This window comes from Mycteria americana, chromosome 5, assembly GCF_035582795.1.
Source record: "Mycteria americana isolate JAX WOST 10 ecotype Jacksonville Zoo and Gardens chromosome 5, USCA_MyAme_1.0, whole genome shotgun sequence".
NCBI lineage: Eukaryota > Metazoa > Chordata > Aves > Ciconiiformes > Ciconiidae > Mycteria > Mycteria americana.
The window spans coordinates 39593990-39615863 of NC_134369.1; the positions used below are offsets into that span (position 1 = coordinate 39593990).

At 39.4% G+C, this 21874-nt stretch overlaps 1 protein-coding gene across 5 annotated transcripts in view; it reads left to right on the top strand.

Annotated features, from left to right (window-relative positions):
• Nucleotides 1-21874, top strand: part of MEIS2 (Meis homeobox 2) — a 175044-nt gene that overhangs the window by 65673 nt on the left and 87497 nt on the right. The window contains exon 9 of one of the 5 annotated variants that reach the window (XM_075503036.1): nucleotides 14578-15512. The exons of the other annotated variants lie outside the window; for them this stretch is intronic. Coding sequence (XP_075359151.1) covers nucleotides 14578-14757 — 180 coding nt within the window. The 3' untranslated portion in view covers nucleotides 14758-15512. Of the gene's footprint in view, nucleotides 1-14577; nucleotides 15513-21874 lie in introns of those variants that run through there. 5 annotated transcript variants of the gene reach the window in all.

Genomic DNA, 21874 nt, shown 5'->3' on the forward strand with positions numbered 1-21874 from the left:
AACATTACTTTATAATAATGTAACTGTGGGGTTCCACGTTTGTCTCAATGACTTCCAGATCAAATGAGCTCAGTTTGCACGGCAGAAAAATGCTTTCTTTTTTTTTTTTTTTCTCATTGCCAGAATTACAAATTTAGCCTGGGATCTGAGATCCAAGTTGGATTCTTTCTGGTTCATTTATTGGCAGTCACAAGGATTATACAATAACAGTGATGTTGCAATTACAATAGTAAATCTATGCAATTACAATAATAAATAGACGATGGAGTGGCCAGAATAAAGTCCAGTTTTCTTGCCTATAGCTAGGCTGGCTTTAAGAAGAAAAACAGCACAAACTTCTATTATGGTTTGAAGACAATGGCATTTTTTGTCAGCAGAGAATCAAATGCAGTTCGGACACACAGGGCCATAAATCTGTTCAGTAAGTCAGTCACTTTTGAGAACACCGCTGCTTAGTTTTGTTAGTATTCTTCTCTTTTGGGGGACTTTTTTCTGTTTGGCTCAACATAGTCTAGCGAGTCAGGCCTGTTTGGAAGATTTTTAAAGAAATGAAGTGACAGGGCAAAGATCTCTTTTTCTCCCTCTTAATTGTCCTTCCCAGGAATGGGCTTGTGTATCCATTTTAAAGATGCCATTGGCATGAAGTGCCTTTTGTAGGATTTTGATATACAGTGCAGAAGTTACCTGCATGAGAAGAGAGAGCGGGAGCTTTCTACGGCTGCATGTTGAAATCCTCCTAGCTGCAAAAGCAGTGAGTACTGACCTTTGCTCTCTGAACAGGCAGTCTTCTGGCATGGAGCTGAGTTTTCCTACTGCTCTTCAGAACTGTAAATAATGTTAGTACACCCTGAATTCAGTGCATGCAGCACTTTACATTACTATTGTGTATCTTAAAATAAACAACGTTGCAAGCTGTTTATTTTGGTGTTACTATGTATGCATTTTTTAAACAGTGGTTACTTAAACAAATGTCTCTGTTCCCACAGCACTTAAAAGCTGCTGTTTGCTCATTGTGGTTTTTGGGTTTTGTCACTTTTGTTTTGATTATTTCTGAAAATCACACTCGAGGATACAGAAGACAGGAGTAAGTTGTACTTGATCCAAACAAATGCTTCATGTCACAGCTTTTTCTTTATGCCAGCTTTTCCCATGTTCCTAGCAGAAATAACAATTTTGGTTTAGATCAAACTTACAGATCACCAGTATTCCAGATTGGATCAAACTGTCCTCAAATGCATTTCTGCAGGCCAGTCAGGCCATGCATTTGTTGTCAGAATTCGACCCTGAGATAGCAAAATTGTTTTAAAAACGTTAGTACTGATTATTTGTTTATTGCTCAGCAAAACAAAAGGTGCAGGGGATGAAAATTTAGGGAATTGAGGGATTCCACATCTCCTTTCCCCCCCTCTCATCAGCCTTCATTCATCCACCCTAGTACCCTCAAGTGCCATGCGAACTTCTGCAATTGGAAATGCTGATAAGAGATTGATGGAAAAGCCGTTATCAAAGGCATCAGCCTTTCCGAGCCATATTGCCGTAGCTTTGTGGCCCTCTACCTACCTAGGGAACTCAGAGGACACTTGCTGGTCTGTCACAGTTCTGCTGGGGAGGGCTGTGTGTCCTACGCTGTTTTTTCACCTTTAGCGGTGAGCTTTCAGTGATGGCTCCGCTTCTTGCTATGCCATGTACACTATTCACAGATCTTGGTGTATTTGGCTAAATCTCAGTAAAAGGATTAGGAATAAACTTGTTATTTCTCCCTCCGCTCACTCTCCCCGCCTTTATAAAAAATGGCTATGGTACTGCGTGATTGTGATAGTTATTCTGTAGATGCTCTGTTCCGCTTTGCTGATTTTTCCTAGGTCATCTTCAGTTAGTCCTTTTTGCTGGGAAAGAAAAATACTTATCTGAGTCTGTGGAATTGTGTCTTAAGGGGCTAAGAAGTCAGGGGCTTTCTCTGTGTGGATATTGCTCCATTATAAGGAACACTGAGGATAGCATAGCAAGGCCACCATCACGCGTTTCTTAGCAGAGGCAACTGTGATAGGTTGGGGGGGGGCTGTTGTTAAAAATGGTTTGTCATCTTACCACCTTCTGCCACGTATTTCTGAGTGAAAGAGAGTGGCCGGGCAGTCATGAAAGTGCTGGGGTGATTCATGTGTGGAAAAGGTTTAACAAGAGTGCTCCAACAAACGTGGGAGCCAGCACTAAATGGCTAGTATTAGGTACTGAACTAGTCCCCAGCCAGCCCTGGGATCAGAAAGCCACAAGCAGAAGCATTTGGTTTCCTCATGCTTGGACACAGCTGGGAACTGAGCTCGAATTATTCAGTTGTAGAACTTGTAAAGGCTGGCTGTCTTTTTGCAACAGAAAGTAATCTCTTCACTCAACTGCTAATTGCCCCATGATTTTAATCAAGCAAGATTCTTAGATAAAGAAAATTAGCGTTTGAGAAAAATTGTGAGTACAGTTCTTTTCCAACTTGTGTTGGCTATAAACCAGTTTGTCCTCCTTAATTATGGTCTTCAAAGATAAACAGGTTGAAGGGAGTGTTACAGTCTTTGGCACAAATACAGCATATTTCAGTGCTTTGTTGAGCAAGTTGTATGTTTTTGAGAAAGAAATAAAAAGTTGCTTGTATTTTTTAACGCAGTTAAGATTTATTATTTTTTATTTATAGCTCAGCAAGTGTTGATTTTCAGCATTGTGTATACACTCCTTTGCCTCTGGACTTCAATACACTGGATAACCCCTGCTCTCTCAGTAGAGCTAACTACGTGACAATTAAGGATGAGAGGAGCATTAGATAAAGACAACTGGCCAACAGCAAAGCACTTGGACTATGTCATTCTAACTCCTGAGGGAGGACAGTACAATATACCAGTGTTCCCCAGCCTTCCTATTCACGCCTAACCTTTTCATCTAATTTGCAGAGCTATTCAATTTTTGGGGGGTTTTTTGTTTGCCTTTTTTTTTTTTTTTTTTCTTTTCACCTGCTGATTATTTTTCTCCTAATCAACCCTACCACAAGTATTCCAGGTCTTACTCTTCTGCAGCTTCTCTCACTGAGATATGGATTAAATCTGCTGCAATGCTAATATATACATTTAAAATAGTTTTGCATACTTTTTTCAGTGTAAATACTATGCCAACACCCTAATTTGTGACCGAGATTACTAACTTCATTTACATCTGTAGGTGAACGTTCCCCCTCTTCTGTCTGAGAGACAGAAGATGGCAAAATGATTAGCATTTTTTAAATGCTATTAACAGAAATGAAAACCACTTAGCAGCAGCGAAGTTTTGTGAGAAGGAGCAGGTAATATTAAATATTTTAAAAGCATTTTAACCAATGTTTTTGTCTTGCTTTTGACTGAATAAAATCAGGTCTATTGGCCAGACCAATGGTCCACTGAGCCAGATAAGTGTCAGCGGTGGGTGGTGATGGGGCCAAGAAATGTTGCAAGTGTAGGACAATCCCAGAAGGCCCAGTATGTCCTCCAAGCTTCTGGTGGGCAGAAGTTTAAAGACTGAGTTGGAAGTTTATACCCAGACGGTAATGTTTAAGAGCTTCTACATTTTCTTTTTGGGCCTGCTATGGACCAAACAGTATATTCATGAGCTACAGTTGGAACAGCTTAATTTTGGATTATTTTAGTCTTTGGGGACATTTGTTAGAATATTTTCTGATATGGAATGGGACATTTGAATAAGCTTCACGTTTCTTAATGTGTGGACCTAAGTTTCTAAACTGTAATTAAAAAAAAAAAAGAGAGAGCAAGGATATCAGTTTACACTTGGTTTAAAATTAAACCTGCTTTATTTCATGTAGCAACAGGAAAAACTTAGCAGCCCTGCAGTTTTCTTAGAAATTTTCATGAAGTGTTGGGAAAATCTTTTCTTCTTCATTTGGAGGGAACCCTGAGTATACTTCAAACACCAGTCCAGGTCTTTTCAGTATCCCATTCTCCATCACTCTGATCCTGTTCTTCACATGAGTGGCTCTGGCAAAATAAAACACTGATCAGCCCATGCATTTGGTAGCGTGCTTTTAAATAAATATCCCCACTGTGTTCTGGTTGAAAGCAGTCACACAGTTTTGACATAAGCTAATCATGTGCGAAGCTGAACCTTTAGTAGCTAGTTCTTGCAGACATTTTTTTTTCCTTTTTTTTTCTCCCTTCTTCTTCACATGGCCCCTTTAGAGCTGCTGGAGGGCGTTGTTGAGAAGTTGCTACCGTTGATACAGTTGCTATTAATCACAGTCTGCCATGTTGTGACGCAGGTTCTAATAACATCCCATTGAGCTGCCGTTGTATGCTGGAGGCTTACCAACAGCACTAGGCCTTTGATATTCATCTCACACCAGGATAAAGAAAATGTAGAGTTTAAAAAAAAAAAAACTGCAAATAGGCAAAGAACAAAAAAAGGGGGAAAACATAGCAAAATCAAAACCAGACACGCTTTCTGTGTGCTGCTTCGTTTACCATGGGAGCAGCAAAGCTATAAATCTCTGCTGTGTTGTTTGAAAATTGAACATGAGGCTGCTAAATTTATCATTCATTCTTTGTTGTTTCTGGGTAGTAGCTGCCTGACTTGGCTGACTTTGGTTTCTGTCCCCTCCTCAATAACAATTTTTGTTGTCGTCGTTGTTTCAATACATTACACACGCAAATCAAAATTTTACTGGATCAAAGAATATTGGAGGATTTAGTAAAGTGCTCATAAAGGGGAGGAGGAACAAATTTGCTGCATGTTACACATCATGCTTCCTTGGCAACTGATTCCCTCACATTCATAATTACAGGAACATAATTTTTAAAAAGCAGCACGGGTGGGGGGAGGGAGAGGGAACACTTCCTTTGGTTAAAGGCGTTTGCAATTTTTAAAAAATGGGAGTATTTGAAAATAAAAAAAAAAAAAAAAGTTCACCCATATGCTCTGTAAAGATTAAACCTGGAGCCTGATAGAACTGCACAATCACCTTCTTTTGTTAGCACTTCTTGTCCATGTTGAACTGCAAAGAAAAAAAGGTGGAAAGCAAGCCTGCTACAGATGTGACTAGCTATGAATATTCATGAATGCCATTGCTCCTCCTTTTCTACTGGCATCCAAGCCATTCTGATCTCCCTCTCCCTCTCTTTTTTCCTCTTCTCCTCTCCATTCCCTTTCCTTCCTCGAGACTGAACAAGACTGCAGTTTTATTTCGGTAACAGGCTAGTACGATACAGTTATCAGCGGCCTCAGAAGCCTTTTATTTCCATTAAAAAAAAAAAACAAAGGAAAAAAGAAAAAAATTGTAATTATCCACAGTTTTATGAATCCACCTCCCCTTAATGTTCATTATTTAAACCAGCAGCAATTACAAGTTCAAAGGGGTTTAGAGGGCCAGCAACCCGCATAATCACTGCCAAATTAAGCGGGACTCATTCGTCACAGAAGAGTACACTCTGAGCAGTGAATCATGCATGCAGTGACAGGCACTGATTTACATAAAGACGAAATCTGTGCCCTCTAGGGCTGAGCGTTACTTTATCTCAGTGGCCCTGTGATATATGCATTTTCTTTTGGTGTTAGGAAGGTTCAGAGACTGATGCTGTCTGATACATGATATTTTATTCTCACTAGCATCACTACTATTGCTGCTAATTCATGTATATGTGTATTTAACTAACAATAATCCAAACTTCAGGGCACCTGAGTTTTTAAAAGCAAAGTTTTGGCCAGAAACCCCTTTTCCAATCTGTTATGATACTTCTGAACCTCTTGAATTCCTTTTTTTGCCATAACCAATTTGCAGGCTGAACACTCATTCTTGAAAAAGATAACTTTGATTCTCTCCCGCCCCACACTGAGTCAACAATATTTTTTTGAGACATTGTAAATACTTGTACATGTACAGTATCAGAGGCTGAGACTGGATATATTACTTTATCCATAGTTTGCTGACTATCCCAAGACATTTCAGGTCAATGTTGTTCCTCCTGACAGAGGCATGCTATAGGCTCTGGAAGAGCTGCGTCCATCAAGCCCATCTATACCTCTGACAGCAGAAGAGGAGCATTTTCTGCTTGTTAGAAAGAGTTCCTTTACCTTTATCATGCTACTCTGCCTCTTTGATACTGAACTGTTTAAAGATGCTTTTATATTGTGCTTTAAGACCAAGTTCTACTCGTTCATTTACCTACACCCACTGAAGTTACTGTGGTTACTCACGTAGGCAAGATGAACAGGTCTTGACCCTTCAGGTAGCAAATGAATCAATGCAGGGAGTAGCGATACGCTTATACAACAACAACATTGGAAAAGTAGCTTTTGTGTAATCATTACTTCCCTTTAGCTATGTTAGCTGCAACTCTTTCCTCCACCGCAACAGGACTGTGGTATGAACAGCACATACACTAGTTTGAAATTGTACCTAACTTTCCTCCCTTAGGGGTGGCTCATTGAACTTTATTTAGGGATGCACCAGCTACAAATTGTGAGAGGTCTCCTTAACATATAAAGGCACTTTACCTAAAGGACTTAGATTCTCAGCTGTCGCTAAGGCACAGCAGAGTGACCACAAAACATCTGGCTATGGCACCTTGACACAGATGCTGTTTCTACACCAGCTCTGGTGTAGACAACAGGTAGCTGGAGGTGTCAGAAAGCAACAGTGGTCTGATCAGCTCTTCTTTTTTCTTTGACATGCCACTGCACTGGGGACTGTGGTGTAGATCTAGCATTGCTGGCTCTCCTCCAGCTGAGTAAGTCCGTCTGCTTTCGGTCCCGTTAGGCCGTTTTAGTGGTGAGGAAGAGTAACAGCATAACAGAGGCTGGCACAAGTGTTCTGTATGTGAATGCACAAATTCATTTTTTGCACAATGTCACTTGCATATGAAGGAGATTCATATTGCATGTACAAATCATAGAGGAAAATGTCATTTGCATATGTCTTTGCACTGCCTGTGCAAGTGACTGTGTGCATCTACGATGTCCTCCACAACACTATGTCCTCTGATAGAGGCTGATGATAAAGAATTTGACTCACTTAGGTAAATGTCATATAAACTTCAAACAAAGCCTAGTCGCAGCATTTTTTTATCTGTATTGGCTATTGTATGTTCAGTGAGGACACTGAAGATCTTATGGGTATAATGTAGGTACCCTTTTTAGGTAGTAGTGCATATTACTAGAAAAAACTTTTTATGGCTGGTAAATAAAAATTGTACACTGAGCCTGATATGGATGTAATTTACACCACTGTAAAATCAGATTAAATGCAAAGTTGGTGAAAGGGAGATTATAACATGGACTAACAGTTTTCTGTGATAGTCTGTAAATGAAAGTGGAGCGAAGGTCATGTGTTGACAATAGAGTTGTGTGAATGGACTGGTTTAGGTTTATTCTATTATGCATTATGGAGTTCATGAATGACTGAAGTGTATATTAAGATCAACGTTTGCAATATTACATAGCAAATAAGCCTTCTTATTTCTACTTTATTATTTTTTTTTATTTTATTAAATGCCTGAAAGATGTTACGTTACTATTTAAAAGTTGGGGAATTCTTTAATATTACATTAATTTTTCAAATAATGTAGAAAGTAATGTAATGATGAATGATGGAGAGATGTGAGAATGAAAACCTGTTTGCTATATTGTACTCTTTTGTGCTTTATTGACCCAGGACATTTTAATATGCAGAACTTGGCCTCTAGGAGTGTCTTTCTTTGGATATTTCTGGCTTCCATGTGCTGTCTTTAAATTTCCATGTGTTTATTGTGGTCTTTTGCAGAAAAGTGAATCGCTGAAATGTTTTAAATTATGTTCCCACAAAAGAGTTGTCAGAAAGGAGTTGCAAAGCCGTTACCCACCTAATTTCTCACTTTGAGCTCACTCATCTTCATCAGCAGTTTAAGTTAAGATGTCAGATTTTGTTGACCTGGCTTTTAGGAATTGCTGCAACAGGATTTGTCATTTGTCAAAGTGCCAAGGATTTTTGTGCTTCTTTTAAAGTGCAGGAGAGTAAAGTAAGCTTGGTTTTGCTGGTTTTAGAAAATAGCACATTGGCATGCATGGAATCAGGATACTGGAGCTGCCTCATCCACATCTACCTCATTTTAAACCTAAAAGACTAACCTTTGGAACTGGTGGGTTTTAGGAATTGCAAGATAGTGGAATTGCAGGATAATGGGTCCTGGGGCTGTTTTCAGTAGTGGTCAATGCTCCTGGCCCTGAGGGTAAGGAGAACAATAAAAAGAAAATGCCATTTCGATTTGAGACCTACTTACTAGATTTCATGTACCTATGGAATAGTTACAATTTGTCAAGCATGTACCAGTGTCACCTCAAACTGAGGAATCTAGGCTACATAGATGATGTAGTCTCAGGGAGGTGTGGTGATCTCTGTAAGTTTCTACCAAAATCTTTGGAAAACTTGGGCGTCCTTGCTTTCAGCTCTACAAACAGCTGCACTGTGATGCAGCTGATATAGTGAGCATATGTAAATACTTAATACAGCAAACATCTTGTTTTCCTTCACTCCCCGTCTTGTGCATCAGCTTTCAGATTTAATTTATTTTGATTTCTCTGTTTTAACTATGGATATAGTCTGTTGGGAAAGGCTTGGGGGATATAGTTGTTTTAACGATCAAATTCTATTTCTCTTTGGTCCAGCCTGTATGAAATCTTGGTGCAGTGTAGAACTAAAGTACCCATCAATGTTCCTTTTATTGGACATGCTTCATATATTGTGGTGAAATTATATGCATCCACATAGGTTGTTAGGAAAAACTTAACATGCCACTGATGTGCAGTGAGGGAGAGTTAATTGTGTAGATGCCCCAAGACTACATCAATGAGCAGAGCACACTGTAGTGGTCATATGAATCTGTCTTGAATAAAAATTACCAAACAGGTTTTCAGCCAATAGCCTAAGGTAAAATCCTAGTGTTAATAAATATGTGCAGATGAATGAGATCTTTTCTGTCTTTATCATTTATGAATCTTGGTGCTGTAGATATAGGGACAGACATCTAAGAAAGATTAAAAATTAAGTTGGCATATGTTTTGCCATACCTGATAAGCACATGTTGTGTTTATTAATGCAGAAGTATCCTGTTGTGCAGTCCGGAAGCATTCCCAGAAGGAAGCATGACTGACCCGCTTTTTGTCCCAGGGGGAATGGGGCTTCTTTCACCTCCCCTACGCTGCCACCACCTCATGTCACATTAGCCAGATGCCTTTCCTCTCCCTGCAAACGTCAATTCTGCTATTGAGCAGCCTCTTCCAGTGCCACCTCCCAGTCCAGCAAAGCATCCGTGTTCTCTGCCCCATGCTCTGGCCACAGGAAGATTTGAGGGGAAGGTCTTCAGCTGGTGCAAATGACATAGCTCCATCGAAATCCAGCTTTTGCCAGCATACGCTTACCAAGGATTTATGGCATATCTAATGTGTAGACTTAAGAGCACTGACTTTTTATGCTGGCATGTTAGGACTAGGCTCCTACTTCTGTGCAGTACAGAAATTCATGATCTGCATTTTCTGAATGCCATGAAAAGTACCTTTGAAGTGTTGATTTCCATCTTTACTGAATTTAACTCTGAAGGAATCGGTGCTTGCAGTGGTTGGACAGAAATACTGTTTTCCTTAGTGGCTATGTATACATTCACAGATGCCCTTACAAAATTTTTTATTGCACTTCTAGAATCTGTTTCAAACTCAACCTCAAAAGAAAGTAGGCCCTATGTTGGCACACTGTAATGTTCACTGTATGGTGAACAATTAACACTAAGGTTTGTAAGGACCCCTAGACTGGGCTTACGCACATCAGGCTATATCCAGAGCACATATGTGCTCCATTGATTTCTAGCTGAACTTCTTAAGAGTCTGTTATCAGCCAGTAGATTTACAGCAGTTCTGAGAGTCCTCCAGTTTATACTCTTTAGATTGAGGCTGTTGTAGCCTCTGACAGTTCCTGGAATCAGGGAATGACAAAAGTAGCTTACAGTCATCTCGTCTTCACCATGCTCGTGCCTTGAGAACAATTTTTGGAACCAATTTTTCTGGAATGGAAATCCTTTGATTTCCTCTGACACTGATTGATGCTTAGGTGACATCTCCAGAAACCAACCATGCGGAACAATTCAGGGTTTGTTTTTTGGCTTATAGCCAACATCCAGAAATCGAGCTTTAAAAAAAAAAATCCATGTCGTCTAAAAAGATAGAACATAATACCTTTCCAGATGTTAATTCTTATCATGTTATTTTGCAGTTACAAGTTTTTTCATGTAAATTACCCAGACCATCAGGGGGTTTTTTTAATCAGTATCTGTAATGCCTGTACTAAATAAACTGAAATAGTTTTCATAATTTTCCAGCAAATGGCAAACTTTGTCTTTTAACAGTTAAAAACTTCAAGAAATATTTAAAATTTCTTTTGACAGTGTGTTAGCATGAGTGAAAGTCTTTATCTAAAGATCCCACTCAACTTTCTGAAGCACTTAAAATATTACCAGAAAATTGTTTCTGTGGCTTATTATAGAAATAAGTAGATATGTGAATAAACTTTCTGGTGGAAAGGAACACTACACAAAAGGGTTTAAAGACGATTATTAATTTTTCTCTTGCTTTTGGTTGTGTTTCTAAAAACAAGGTTCAATATTAATATACTAAGGCCAGTGATCGTTCCTGTATTTGAGAATCCCTTTCTTTATTGATTGTAAACCAGCTAGATTTTTAACTGTTGAATGAATATCAGAGAGAGGAGGTCCAGCAATAGTATGAATTCACTGTTACAGATGACATCAGTACCCTTTCAGTTGGTCTTCTAGGCTCATGACCCTACTTCCAGTTGCAAACCCCATTTCTGCAGTTGAATTTCTGCTAGGTTTGTGACCCCACCTCATAAATGCCATGACCTGAATTGTGGTCATGACCCTTTGGGTGGGAGCCACTGTCCTACATCCTTGTGCTTGACCAGTTTGGGATATGAATTCAGATTAATTTGCTCTGTAAAAGTTTAGAATAGAGAAGCATCCTCTTTGTTTACCCAAGTTGTGCAAAACGTCATTTCCTGGCAGATGGAAATAAAATTGACAATAAAATAATTAAAGAAATAGAATATTTTTTGTTTATGTTGAGGAGATTGTTCCTTTTTAGTGTTCTTTCTAGATTATTCTGAAACTAATTCACAGCTGTACAAATGATAGTTAGATGTGAACATTTCCCTATGTATGTAGCTTAAATGACTGCTGTTAACTGTAAGCTGTTAGAAATACCTCCATGTGTACCGTTAGAGAAGCTATAGATCTGATAAATCCAAGTCCCTAAATACAGTGTATTGATAACAGATGTTAGCAGTTTGCCTATGCACCTTGCTTAAATTATATGAAGGAAAAAATGTTAGGTCATAAAATCATTAAGGTTCGTTGTGTAATGAGAGGTACTTTAAGGCTGAGGTCTCCAGGCTAAGGATATGACCAGGTGGGACTGGTCCAAGATCTTCGGAGACAGTATAATGTAAGGTGTTGCCATACTGATGAAACATCTGGGATATATACAAAAAAACCCAGCTGCTCAATCAACATAACAGCACTTTACATGCATCATTGGTTGAGGGCTTTTTCCTATACTGAAACATTAACTTTCTTTTTGTAGCCTACGTTAGAAGACAACAAACCAGAGTATCTGTGCAGATACTACAAAAGTGTAAATGAAAAGGACTAAGGTTGGTGTATGAGCTGCAGGGGAAAAAAAACCAAAACAACAGGGCAGCACTTACACTGAATTTAGTGTTGTCAGATCTTTTGTTTTCACCAGAATTGCTTTGGTTTACATTCCTCAGAGCAGCTTAAAAGTTGTTTAGCACTTCAGGAGTTTCTACTCACTTCCTAATGGGAAGGAACAAAGTCAGACCTATGGAAACTATGTTTGCAATTGGCAGGGATTTCAGAATTGGTGTGTCCATTGGTTCACAGGCTAAGCTTGACCTGATATATATATAGTCACACATGTGTGATTCATTAATGGTAATGGGGAGTTTACTGATGTGACCCCTCATGCATATCTCATACAAATAAAATATGTTGTGCGGTCTTTTGACATGATTTATACACTTAGGACTTGATCCAAGTCCCAAAGAAGCTAATGGAGAGTTGTCTTTGAGAGCTGGAGCCAACAAAGATAGTCACAAGCTTTCAGTATGGAGACAGTGGGCTTGGATTTTGGCAGGGTTTTTTTGGTTTAGCAGATAAATATTTTAATTAAATTGCCCTTGAAGATTGTCAGAGATGCCTAAAGACTGACATCTCTCTGCTTAAACACCAACAGTCGTTCAAAGCAAAGTGGGATCCAAGCCTTTCCACAGGATGTAGCATCAAACCTGTCTTGCAAGTTGCTCAGCTGAAATGCTCTTCAGTGCTTTCAGCTGAGACAGACAGCAAATGTGTCAGCAGGAGTGTGGGTAGGGTATGTGAGGCGAACATTTGTGCGGAGGGCCCAGGTTTTTAAAAGAGCTCAGTGAAGGTGGTGAGCACTGTTGAAAAGTCATCCCTTGACATCGCAGTTGGTTCTAAACCTGGCCATGGGAGCAGATTTGAAATTATTTTCACATAGGTCACTCGGTGCAGCCACTGAGTGATAGGTTCACGGATTTGATTCAAATTCAAGTCAGTGTCAGAGCAGAAACTCAAGAAGATAAAGACATGTGGACATGCGGTGCAGCATGGCTTTAGAAGTCTCTTGACAAATTTATAAGATGGCTCCATTTTCAAATATTTACATGGGAAGTGAATGGGGAAGCTCTTTTTAATGAATGTCTGGATCGGCACTATATCAACATGTAGTACGTTAGATTTCTACAAAGGCTATTTTTATTATATATGCTTAACAGACATATTGCTATTTTGAGAGGAGAAATTTTTTTGCGAGAAGTAAAGATAAATGTTCCTCTGGATGAAGGGAGGGATGGAAAGCTGTAGAGTGTTCAGTGTGATAGGTATTAGAGACGCAAAACTTGAGATAGGAATGTAACACTGGAAGTATTTAGATAACTTGTCTTGAAGTTTCTAAGTCATCAAATAAGATAACAAATATCAAGTGAAATATTTATACTTCAGTTGCATACCACATGCAGTGGCAAGATAGCTCAGTCTTTTATTTTTAAGTTTCTGTTAGGCCAGCAGATAGTTCAGATACTGGATCCCTGAAGGCAGTGGCCAAAGTTAGGGATCTGCTAAGACTGAACATTTAGGGAGTTTGGGCTATGACAGCAGTATAAAGTTTAAAATACAACCTTTTGTGACAGAAATAATCCAAGTGGGGTTCTCTGAGACCACTGAGAGACAACAGCAAAGTTCTGTCATAAGCCAGCTATATTACTTTTGCATATTCAAAAACTAAATACAACTTCAGATTTGCCTGATGTAGTGTTATGACCTCATATACAAACAATAGCTAGGCTCAAAGGACACTTCATAGGTTGCTAAGTGAAGGGCTTTGAAGTTAGAGAATGCCAGATATTTTCTTCATTCTCAGTTGCACTCTCTATGTATCGCCTTTGTGGTGAATGAAGCCTGTATCCTTTCACTGGAGGAGAGAGAAAATTGTATGCTTTCATACAATTAACGACTGCATCACGATATGTATATACAATGGCTATTTTCCTGTGGCAAAGAAAAGGCATTTCCCTAGTCCAGTGATGTGCTTGCTGCTGATTTTTAAGCCTACCACAAACAACACATTAAAAAAAGAAGGCAATGAAATTTTAAATCTTGTTAGCTTACCTAACTGCAGGAATCATCAACATGTCCTCTTACAACACTGCAGGAATCATTTCACTCACCAGTCAAATGCAGATACTTCTGTGATGATACCTCTCACTCTCTTAACAAAGCACAAAAAATACAAAACAACATAGCACAGGAAGTAAGGGTAAGCATGATGACACCCTGCTGAAGTTGCAGGAAGAAACTTAGATAGGCAATGGGAACTTGGTGAGGACGCTATGGTTAACATTCGTACTTTATAATTTTCTAAGTGTTTTGCAGGCTTTATAAAATGAATTATAGTAATCATAATAAAATGTTGTCCCTTAACACCTGCTCGGTCAGATAAAGTGGGAAAAATATTTTTTAAATTTTGTTTGAAAAAAAAATAATATTGCAAAATCCCCTACCTGATTTCCTTAAGGCTCAATCCCTGTGTCTCTCACAAAATCCGTACGATATGGGAGTGCCTAGTAACTAAGAAAATCAGATCACATGTTGTTGTTAAGTCTTTTGTCTTCACACAGATTTGTGCAGCACTGAGTGTAATGATGAATCTTGGTTGGGGCCCCTGAATTAAAATCATTAAGAATAATGAATGATCAAAGATGGATTCAGGTGCCTGATTTTGGGCCCTATTGAGAGGAAATGTCATGCTGACTTTCCATCACCACATTAAAAAAGAGAAGAATATTAATAACATTTTTTCCAGACTGACATGTCATGAATTGAGGAAACTGGGCAATAGACTACAGTTGCTCTTCCCTTTCTACGTTGTCCTTCTACCCCTAAAATAAACAGTTTTTCTTAATTTCTCTCCCTTCAGTTTGTTTTGTGGGTCCCAGAAGTATCTGTCCAGCAGCTGTTGGAGGCTCAGATGGAACTTTTTCCCCCACCAGCATTTCTGCAGATTCTCCTGTGGCAAATTAATTTTTCCCTTGCACCTCCATCCATCAAAATGTTGTTTCTACCTTCAAAGAGGTTTGCTTCTCAAAAGAATCAGTAATTTCAGAATGAGTAAATTCCCTCCTCCTACTTTCATGCAGTTGACAAGTGTTCTAGCAGCATAGGGGGTTTTTTTAATATAAACAAATGTAAATTAAATATGATTTTGGGTATTATTCACCAATGGTGTTGTGTAAACCAAGTGACCGACGCAAACAAATCACGTGATAAGAGACCATGTAGGAATTGTGAATTGATGTCTCAGGATAAGAGATCAATAGAAAGTCTCATCAGGCTGTTAGTCTAGAGGTCTGCTGACTACACAGCCTTCTTTTCCACAGCCATCTGGAAGTTCACAGGCTCCATTAACTTCCAAGGGTAGATCATCAAAACAGGTGCATTGCACTGGCAAGAAAGAAATACCCTGAGCAGAAACTGAAAAATACTGTGGGCAGTCCATGTGAATTCCTTTATCCTCCAACCTCCAGTCCTATCAGAAATACCAGATTAGGTCATGCTCTGACCTGTTAGGTGGGGCAAAATCTATGCAGAACAAACTTACTGTTGTTATTATGAAAGCCAGAAATTCTGAAATAAACTGGAAGTATTATTAGCTGTATAATGACTGTGATAGCAATGGGCAAAAGTAATTTAAACAACTCCATTAGCTCAAAAAGGGCCCTAATATTGGTATAGAACACAAAGTCTTGAACTGCCAAATTCCCCTGCAAAGCCTTGGTTTGGAAATAGCTGGGAAAGCTGACGATAGTAAATTATGCCTATATAGAAAAGTAAATCATATGAACAAATAAAATACTAAAGTAAATGTATGTTATGATTTTTACCATTTCTATAGTTGTTGTTATATTTGTCTATTTACTTTTCAATAAATGAAAGTACCTCTTTTTGTTGCCTTTGTTTTTTACACAACAAATTTAAATGTAGAAAAGCCTGTCTTGCAGTTGTATATCAGAATCCACAGCACCTGTAGAGTCCCATTAAAATCCAAATATGGATATGGGAGAGCAAGTCGAAGTCTGTTGGAGAGGGAGCAATATGACTTCATTGCCCTCTATCGCCATTCTTTTTTTTGGCCGCCTTGCAGTGAATAATCAACTGAACTTGGACGGCATAGAGAAGTTGCTATATAGGCTGCTGAGCTCTACAGCTAGCAGACCTGCCAAGTCTTAAAACACTGAGAAAGAGACATTTGTCTGACTTCTCTCACACTGTCCCATGTATTTTGAGAAAACAAGTCATGCACTTGCAGCTTTACTTTTGGGCCCCACAATTTCTGTTCTGCTTCATGATCCCTTGTGCCAGACAGACCTAAGCAGCCTGATCTGTAATCTGTCAGTCAGCTATAGTCTGGGCCATGGGAAATCATGGAGTGGGAGAGACACTGCTGCACTGGGCTGCTCTTTAGAAGTGTAAATCCAGCAATCAAAAGGGCCCTGACAGAGACATATCTGAAACATGGACTCTCTGCCATTATGTGAGAGGATATGTGCCTCCCACACAACTCTTCCCCTTTTCCTTGTTCTGCAGTGACCTGACATGTAGGGTCACATGCACTGGGGGCCTTGAAAAGTTGAAAGGTCTACAAAGCTGCTATATAGCTAGGAAGAGTATGCTTCTTATATAAATATGACCACAGGTGTAGGATTCATTCCTGTGCTTTCAAAAAGGACTAAACCTGACCTGAAGTAAGTGCAAATAGATTGCAGGCAACCTTCTGCAGCTAGAAGCATGTCCCGAGAGTTAGCTTTGAGACTTCATTTAATTTTCTTGTAATCAGAGTAATAGTCTCTTTTGCCATGGTCTAGAGGGGAAATAGTCTTTCTAGGTTAAGTTTCTGGAAGCTCTCATGGATGCTGCTATCCATCACAATCCTCTGTCATCTCCCCAGCACAGACCATAAGCAGTGGACGTAGCACTGAAAATAGTAGAAATAAATTATCGAGCAGCTAATATGGTCATCTCATTTTTTCTGAGTCTGTCTTTATGTCCTTCGTTCATGTCCTCTTTTGTGGTGTCCAATGAGTCTTCTGAGCTTAAAATGAATGCTAGCAAAGACAAAACGCACGGAAATTGCCCAGCTGTGAAAAGTTAGCATTAATGGTATAGCTGTGCAAAAAACTTGGAAATAATTTTACACCTACCCAATCGCAAGTACCAGAAAAATCTGTAAAGAGCAATGCTACAAATATTTTTTTGCTGGTGTGGAATATTGAATCTAGTCAACAGAGATCCTTTACTGAACTTTCCACACCTTCCTTTAGACACCACATTGGAGACAACATTGCAAGGGCCCATTCTCTCTTTTGAAAGCATGAGAGATGGTGAAAATACCACAGTACCTAACACATTTTGAGCTATGTTTCCTGGAATACATTTTGAGCTGTGTTTCCAGGACATACTGGAGAGAGTCCAGTGAAGGGCCATGAAGATGATTAAGGGACTGGAGTACCTCTCATACAAGGAAAGGCTGAGAGAGCTGCGACCGTTTAGCCTGGAGAAGAAAAGGCTCAGGGGGGATCTCATCAATGTATATGAATACCTGAAGGGAGGGTGCAAAAATGACAGAGCTAGACTCTTCTCAGTGGTGCCCAGTGACAGGACAAGAGGCAAAGGGCACAAACTGAAATACAGGAGGTGCCATCTTAACATCAGGAAACACTTTGTGAGGGTGACTGAGCACTGGCACGGGTTGCCCGGGGCGGTTGTGGAGCCTCCATCCTTGGAGACGTTCAAAAGTCATCCGGACATGGTTCTGGGCAACCAGGTCTAGATGGCCCTGCTTGAGCAGGGCGGTGGGACCAGATGACCTCCGCATGTCCCTTCCAACCTCAACCATTCTATAATTCTGTGAATTATAATACCTTTTTGTGTGTCTTAATTTCATTTGTTATTTTCTTGTTCATTATGCTTTACTTTTGCAGGGGTGGGTTGGTGTTTGGTGGGGGTTTTTTTGAAACTACGTGCTAGAAGTAATTAATTTCATTTCAGAAAGGGAGCCCCATAGCTCTTTTTGGAGGACACCTAGCTGTTGTATGTTCTGCAGGCTTAGAAGAGCTCAGCAGATTCTTCAGGAAGGTGCACTGCCTCTCTTTAATGTTAGTACGTTGCTTTCAAGAAACCACGAGAAGATGTCCCTCTTCCCATCACAGCAACATGAGCTAAGCTGTAAATGCAAAAGTAATGTATGGCATTTGGAATCCCTTGTCAGCAATCGTCCAGGGATTCAGGGGCATTCCAGTGAATGCAGAGGTACTGGGAAAAATGGGAATTTTGGGTAGCAGTTACCCCAAAATCTGTGCAGTTGGTGGCAGCTGGAGAGATGCATTGGGGAGGCAGTTGGAGAGAAAGGTAGGAAAGGATGCCAGCTGGATTTCTGAAAGGCCTATTTACTGCTGAGCCTCTACCTGGCAGCTTTCTGAAAAGAGAGAGGCACAGCTTTGGGCAAGGGAACTGTGGAGGAAAGCAGCTATCGAAAAAGCACCTGGTCCAAAGATGAGGAGGTTGAAGTCTGGGATGTCCTAGGTGTGCATATAGTGTGCACAGAGGTATGGGCTATTGGTCATCAAGAGCAAGGGAGTGCAAGGAAGGAGAGTATGGTGTTCTCTACAGCTTGTATCTTAAATTAACCTACATGTTAGGGCAAATCATCAAAGACTGATAGAACCAATCAGTGCCAGACAAGCTTTACCTCATTCAAGTCGTATAGCACACAGAAAAATCCATCAGGGTTAAGTCCCATCCAGTCCTATTTAAAAGTTCTAGATTTTTCCATCCAGACATTTCATCGCTTTGCTCGCATAGACTTCCAGAGAATTTATCCTGAGGGGCTATTTCTTCTTGCATTGCAGTTACAAGGCATTAGTTCATGCACTGCCGGTATGTCAAAACGTGTAGCTGATAACTTGGTTACATCATTAGTTATTCCTACCTCAGGTGGAAAAAAAATAGCTGTCTTAAAGTGCTGCTCAATGTGCATGTTCTGCAGATTCTCACCGAGGGACCTGTGGTTACCTCAGCCTGATGATTGCTCTGCATTCTTCCGATGTAGACACCAAGAGCTGTTGAAAATAATTGAGACGCTTGTCAACAGAGTGGGAGACTGGACTTCATCAAAACTGTTTTAGTCTCCGGGACTGATGACCTTTTGATGGAGTTTGTTTTAGTCAGGAATTAAGTGTCCAATCCTGTATAGTGTGAAGCGCCTTCTTTGAGGTGCCGAGTATCCCTATTTTCTCTTGCAGTCTCTCTGGCGCTAAGCATCCCTGTCAAGGCACTGAGCACTTTGCAGAATAGGGTTTCAGACTGCTTTTGAAAGGAGAAACAAGGTTTCCACTTCTGTTTTTTTAACAATGAATTTAAATTTGAAATACAGGATTATTATGAGTAATCCTCTGTTCATCAAGAATGCAAGCTGTAAAGGAAACTCATTTAGCAGATCCAAAACAAAATCACTTCATTAGCTGGAACTGGGTTATAAAGGCCGGTACATAAATGCAGGGAAAATACGTGAAAATAATTTTGCAGAAGAAATTCCAAAAAGAGTGCAATTCCCTGATTGTCCTCTGCAATTAATATTAGTATTATAATAATGATAATAATGCATAAAGAAAAATACAAGGTTTCTGAGTCATTATATGTTTCCAATTTTTTTTTTTTATTGCTGTAAACTGAGCCAGCTGATGAACAGCCTCTAGGGAGGAGACAGGATCACCCTTGTTTCCTGTTCAGCCTTGCTCCAGCAAAAAGCTAATGAAAGAAAAGAACGTAATGGCCTTGCAACTCAGGTAAAAGGTTCAGGAGAGTTCACAGGTCAATTGATTTCTAATCTTACTTTATGTTATATTTCAATCAAAAAAAACCCCACCCAAAACAAAAACACTCCAGTGTCATAATGCAAATGTATTTTTGGCAACAACACCCTGTATTTCTATTGCCTTTGAAAAGTAAGTGTAAAACCTCTCACAGCAGAGGGACACTATATTTATGTAAAGTGCAGCAGTGGGTGTTCTAAACAATTTGAAAAATTCTTCTCTTTAGCTATGTGAATATGTATGGTGACATATCAGCGTATATATGCACACACAAATATATTTCAAGGTGGAAATATTTAATTAACCTGTCTGTAAGCGTAAACAGCAAATCTGCACTGAAAACGTTATCAATTAATTTACTGAAAATTGCACCATTGACCATTTCTTTACTGCACTATCTCAGCACGGAGAAGGGAGAGATATTAGTTGCATCACTGTAGAGCAATGAGATTTCTGTAAGTCGTGATCTGCTGGCATGTAATAACTCGATCTGCTTCATGCAGACAAAATATATTAAAAGTATGGACGAGTGAAGTTTGTGCCCCAGGGAGAAGGCAAGATAATGCATTGAAATTGTTCAGAGGTAGTTAGATGCCTAATGGTCTAATATGTGAGCTATGTGAGGTCTGGGGTCTGGTTCTCATAAATTCTGGCTAGACTGATCCTGTAATTTCAAGCAAAGGATAAAAGCGTTAACCAGAGTCATCAGTGTTCAAGGTCCATGATGCTGGATATTATTCATGTAAAGATTCAAGAAAAACACTAAAAGGAAAGCTCTGGAGCATATGTGTTTGTATGTGACAATATACATATATATAAAAATATGTGCTATATTCTTTGTGTGTGTGTGAGCTTGTGTGTGTAGATATATGCACAGAAACATGCACACAGTAAATGTATACATTAGCATATGTACGGTTACACAGAAATCATGCTAACAACTGCATAGCCAAAATAAGGGCTTTTTGCTGTGTTTTTTTTTAAATCTGGTCAGCAAGTTAATCTATGGAAAGACAATATGCTAGATCTCATTTTACTACTGCTACTTTGTAATAAACATTTTATATCAACATTTTTACACTTGGCATCTACAATTTTTTTAAGACGACTTGTGTTAATACATATTAGCAAAGCTTGCTTATGATTACAGCAAAACATTGTTAATGCAATGCTGATACACTTGTTTTCTCACTTTATACAGCAACTCTGAGCATATGAAACCAGTGAGGTCACTCCAGTGGTTGAATAGTTGCCACTAGAATTGTGTATTATGATTCCTGATAAGTGCATGAATGTAGCATAATGTTGCCTTAATTCATGCTTATAATTTTGCATCATCACTGCACACTAATCAAGAATTTGCTGTCCCAAAAGCTCTATAGCTGTAGAATTGAAGCCAAATGGCAAGAGCAAATCATAAAAGCTATCCCTTATACACAACTTGCATGACACAGCATAGATAATACAAATATGCTGGACTCCATAGATTTAATTTAACCTTATTGTTTCCTTAATCAGTGTTTAAGTTATATTTGTCCTGTGGCTTTCTAAAAATGTATATAAAAATTCTAAAAATTTCTTTCTAAAAATTTATAAAATGTAGTCATTCTATGACTGTAAGGTGATCACCTGCATGTTACCATGGATTTCCCTAAATCTTTGAACGGGAATGGAAAGAATCTCATGTGCACCTCCCTACCTCCACACAGAACGAGCTCTCACCAGCCCCATGGGCTCTGACCACTTTTTCCTCTGGACTCCAAAGAGTTAGACCCTGGGATGGAAAAGATCACATGGTGGCAGAGGGATTCTTATCTCTTTCTCGATAATATGGTCGTCTTCTCTTTCTTCCAAGTACACCCTGATTTAAGAACTCTGAGTTTTTGCCTTTCTGAGTGTGAGTGATTTGCAAATGTTTTTAGTAAGTGAGCTGAATATCCTTTTGCCTTGATACATACATTTTAAATTTATACAGAGGACAGGACAGGAAAGCAAATCAACAAAGAAAGTTGTTACGTTACCTTCAGGATTTTTTCTTTGTGATATATCCCTGTTTGCTCCTTTCCTGTTCTGTAATGAAGTATTCCCTTGGTCAACTCACATAACGACCTCCATATTCTTTGACGCCAGAGGTCTATCTGCGTAGCGTGAGACCTTCTTAGATGCACAAAAGACTGAGAGGGAGTTGAAAGGGGCTAGGGGATGAGTATTGCATGTTACAGTGCCCCCTCAGAATTTAATGAGGTGCATTCGGAGGGTATGATCCGTTTCTGCAGTGTTGTCACCTGTGTGCCAGGTTTACAGAAGAAAGTACTGAGACAGCGGGTCCAGTGGGGAGGGAGCTGG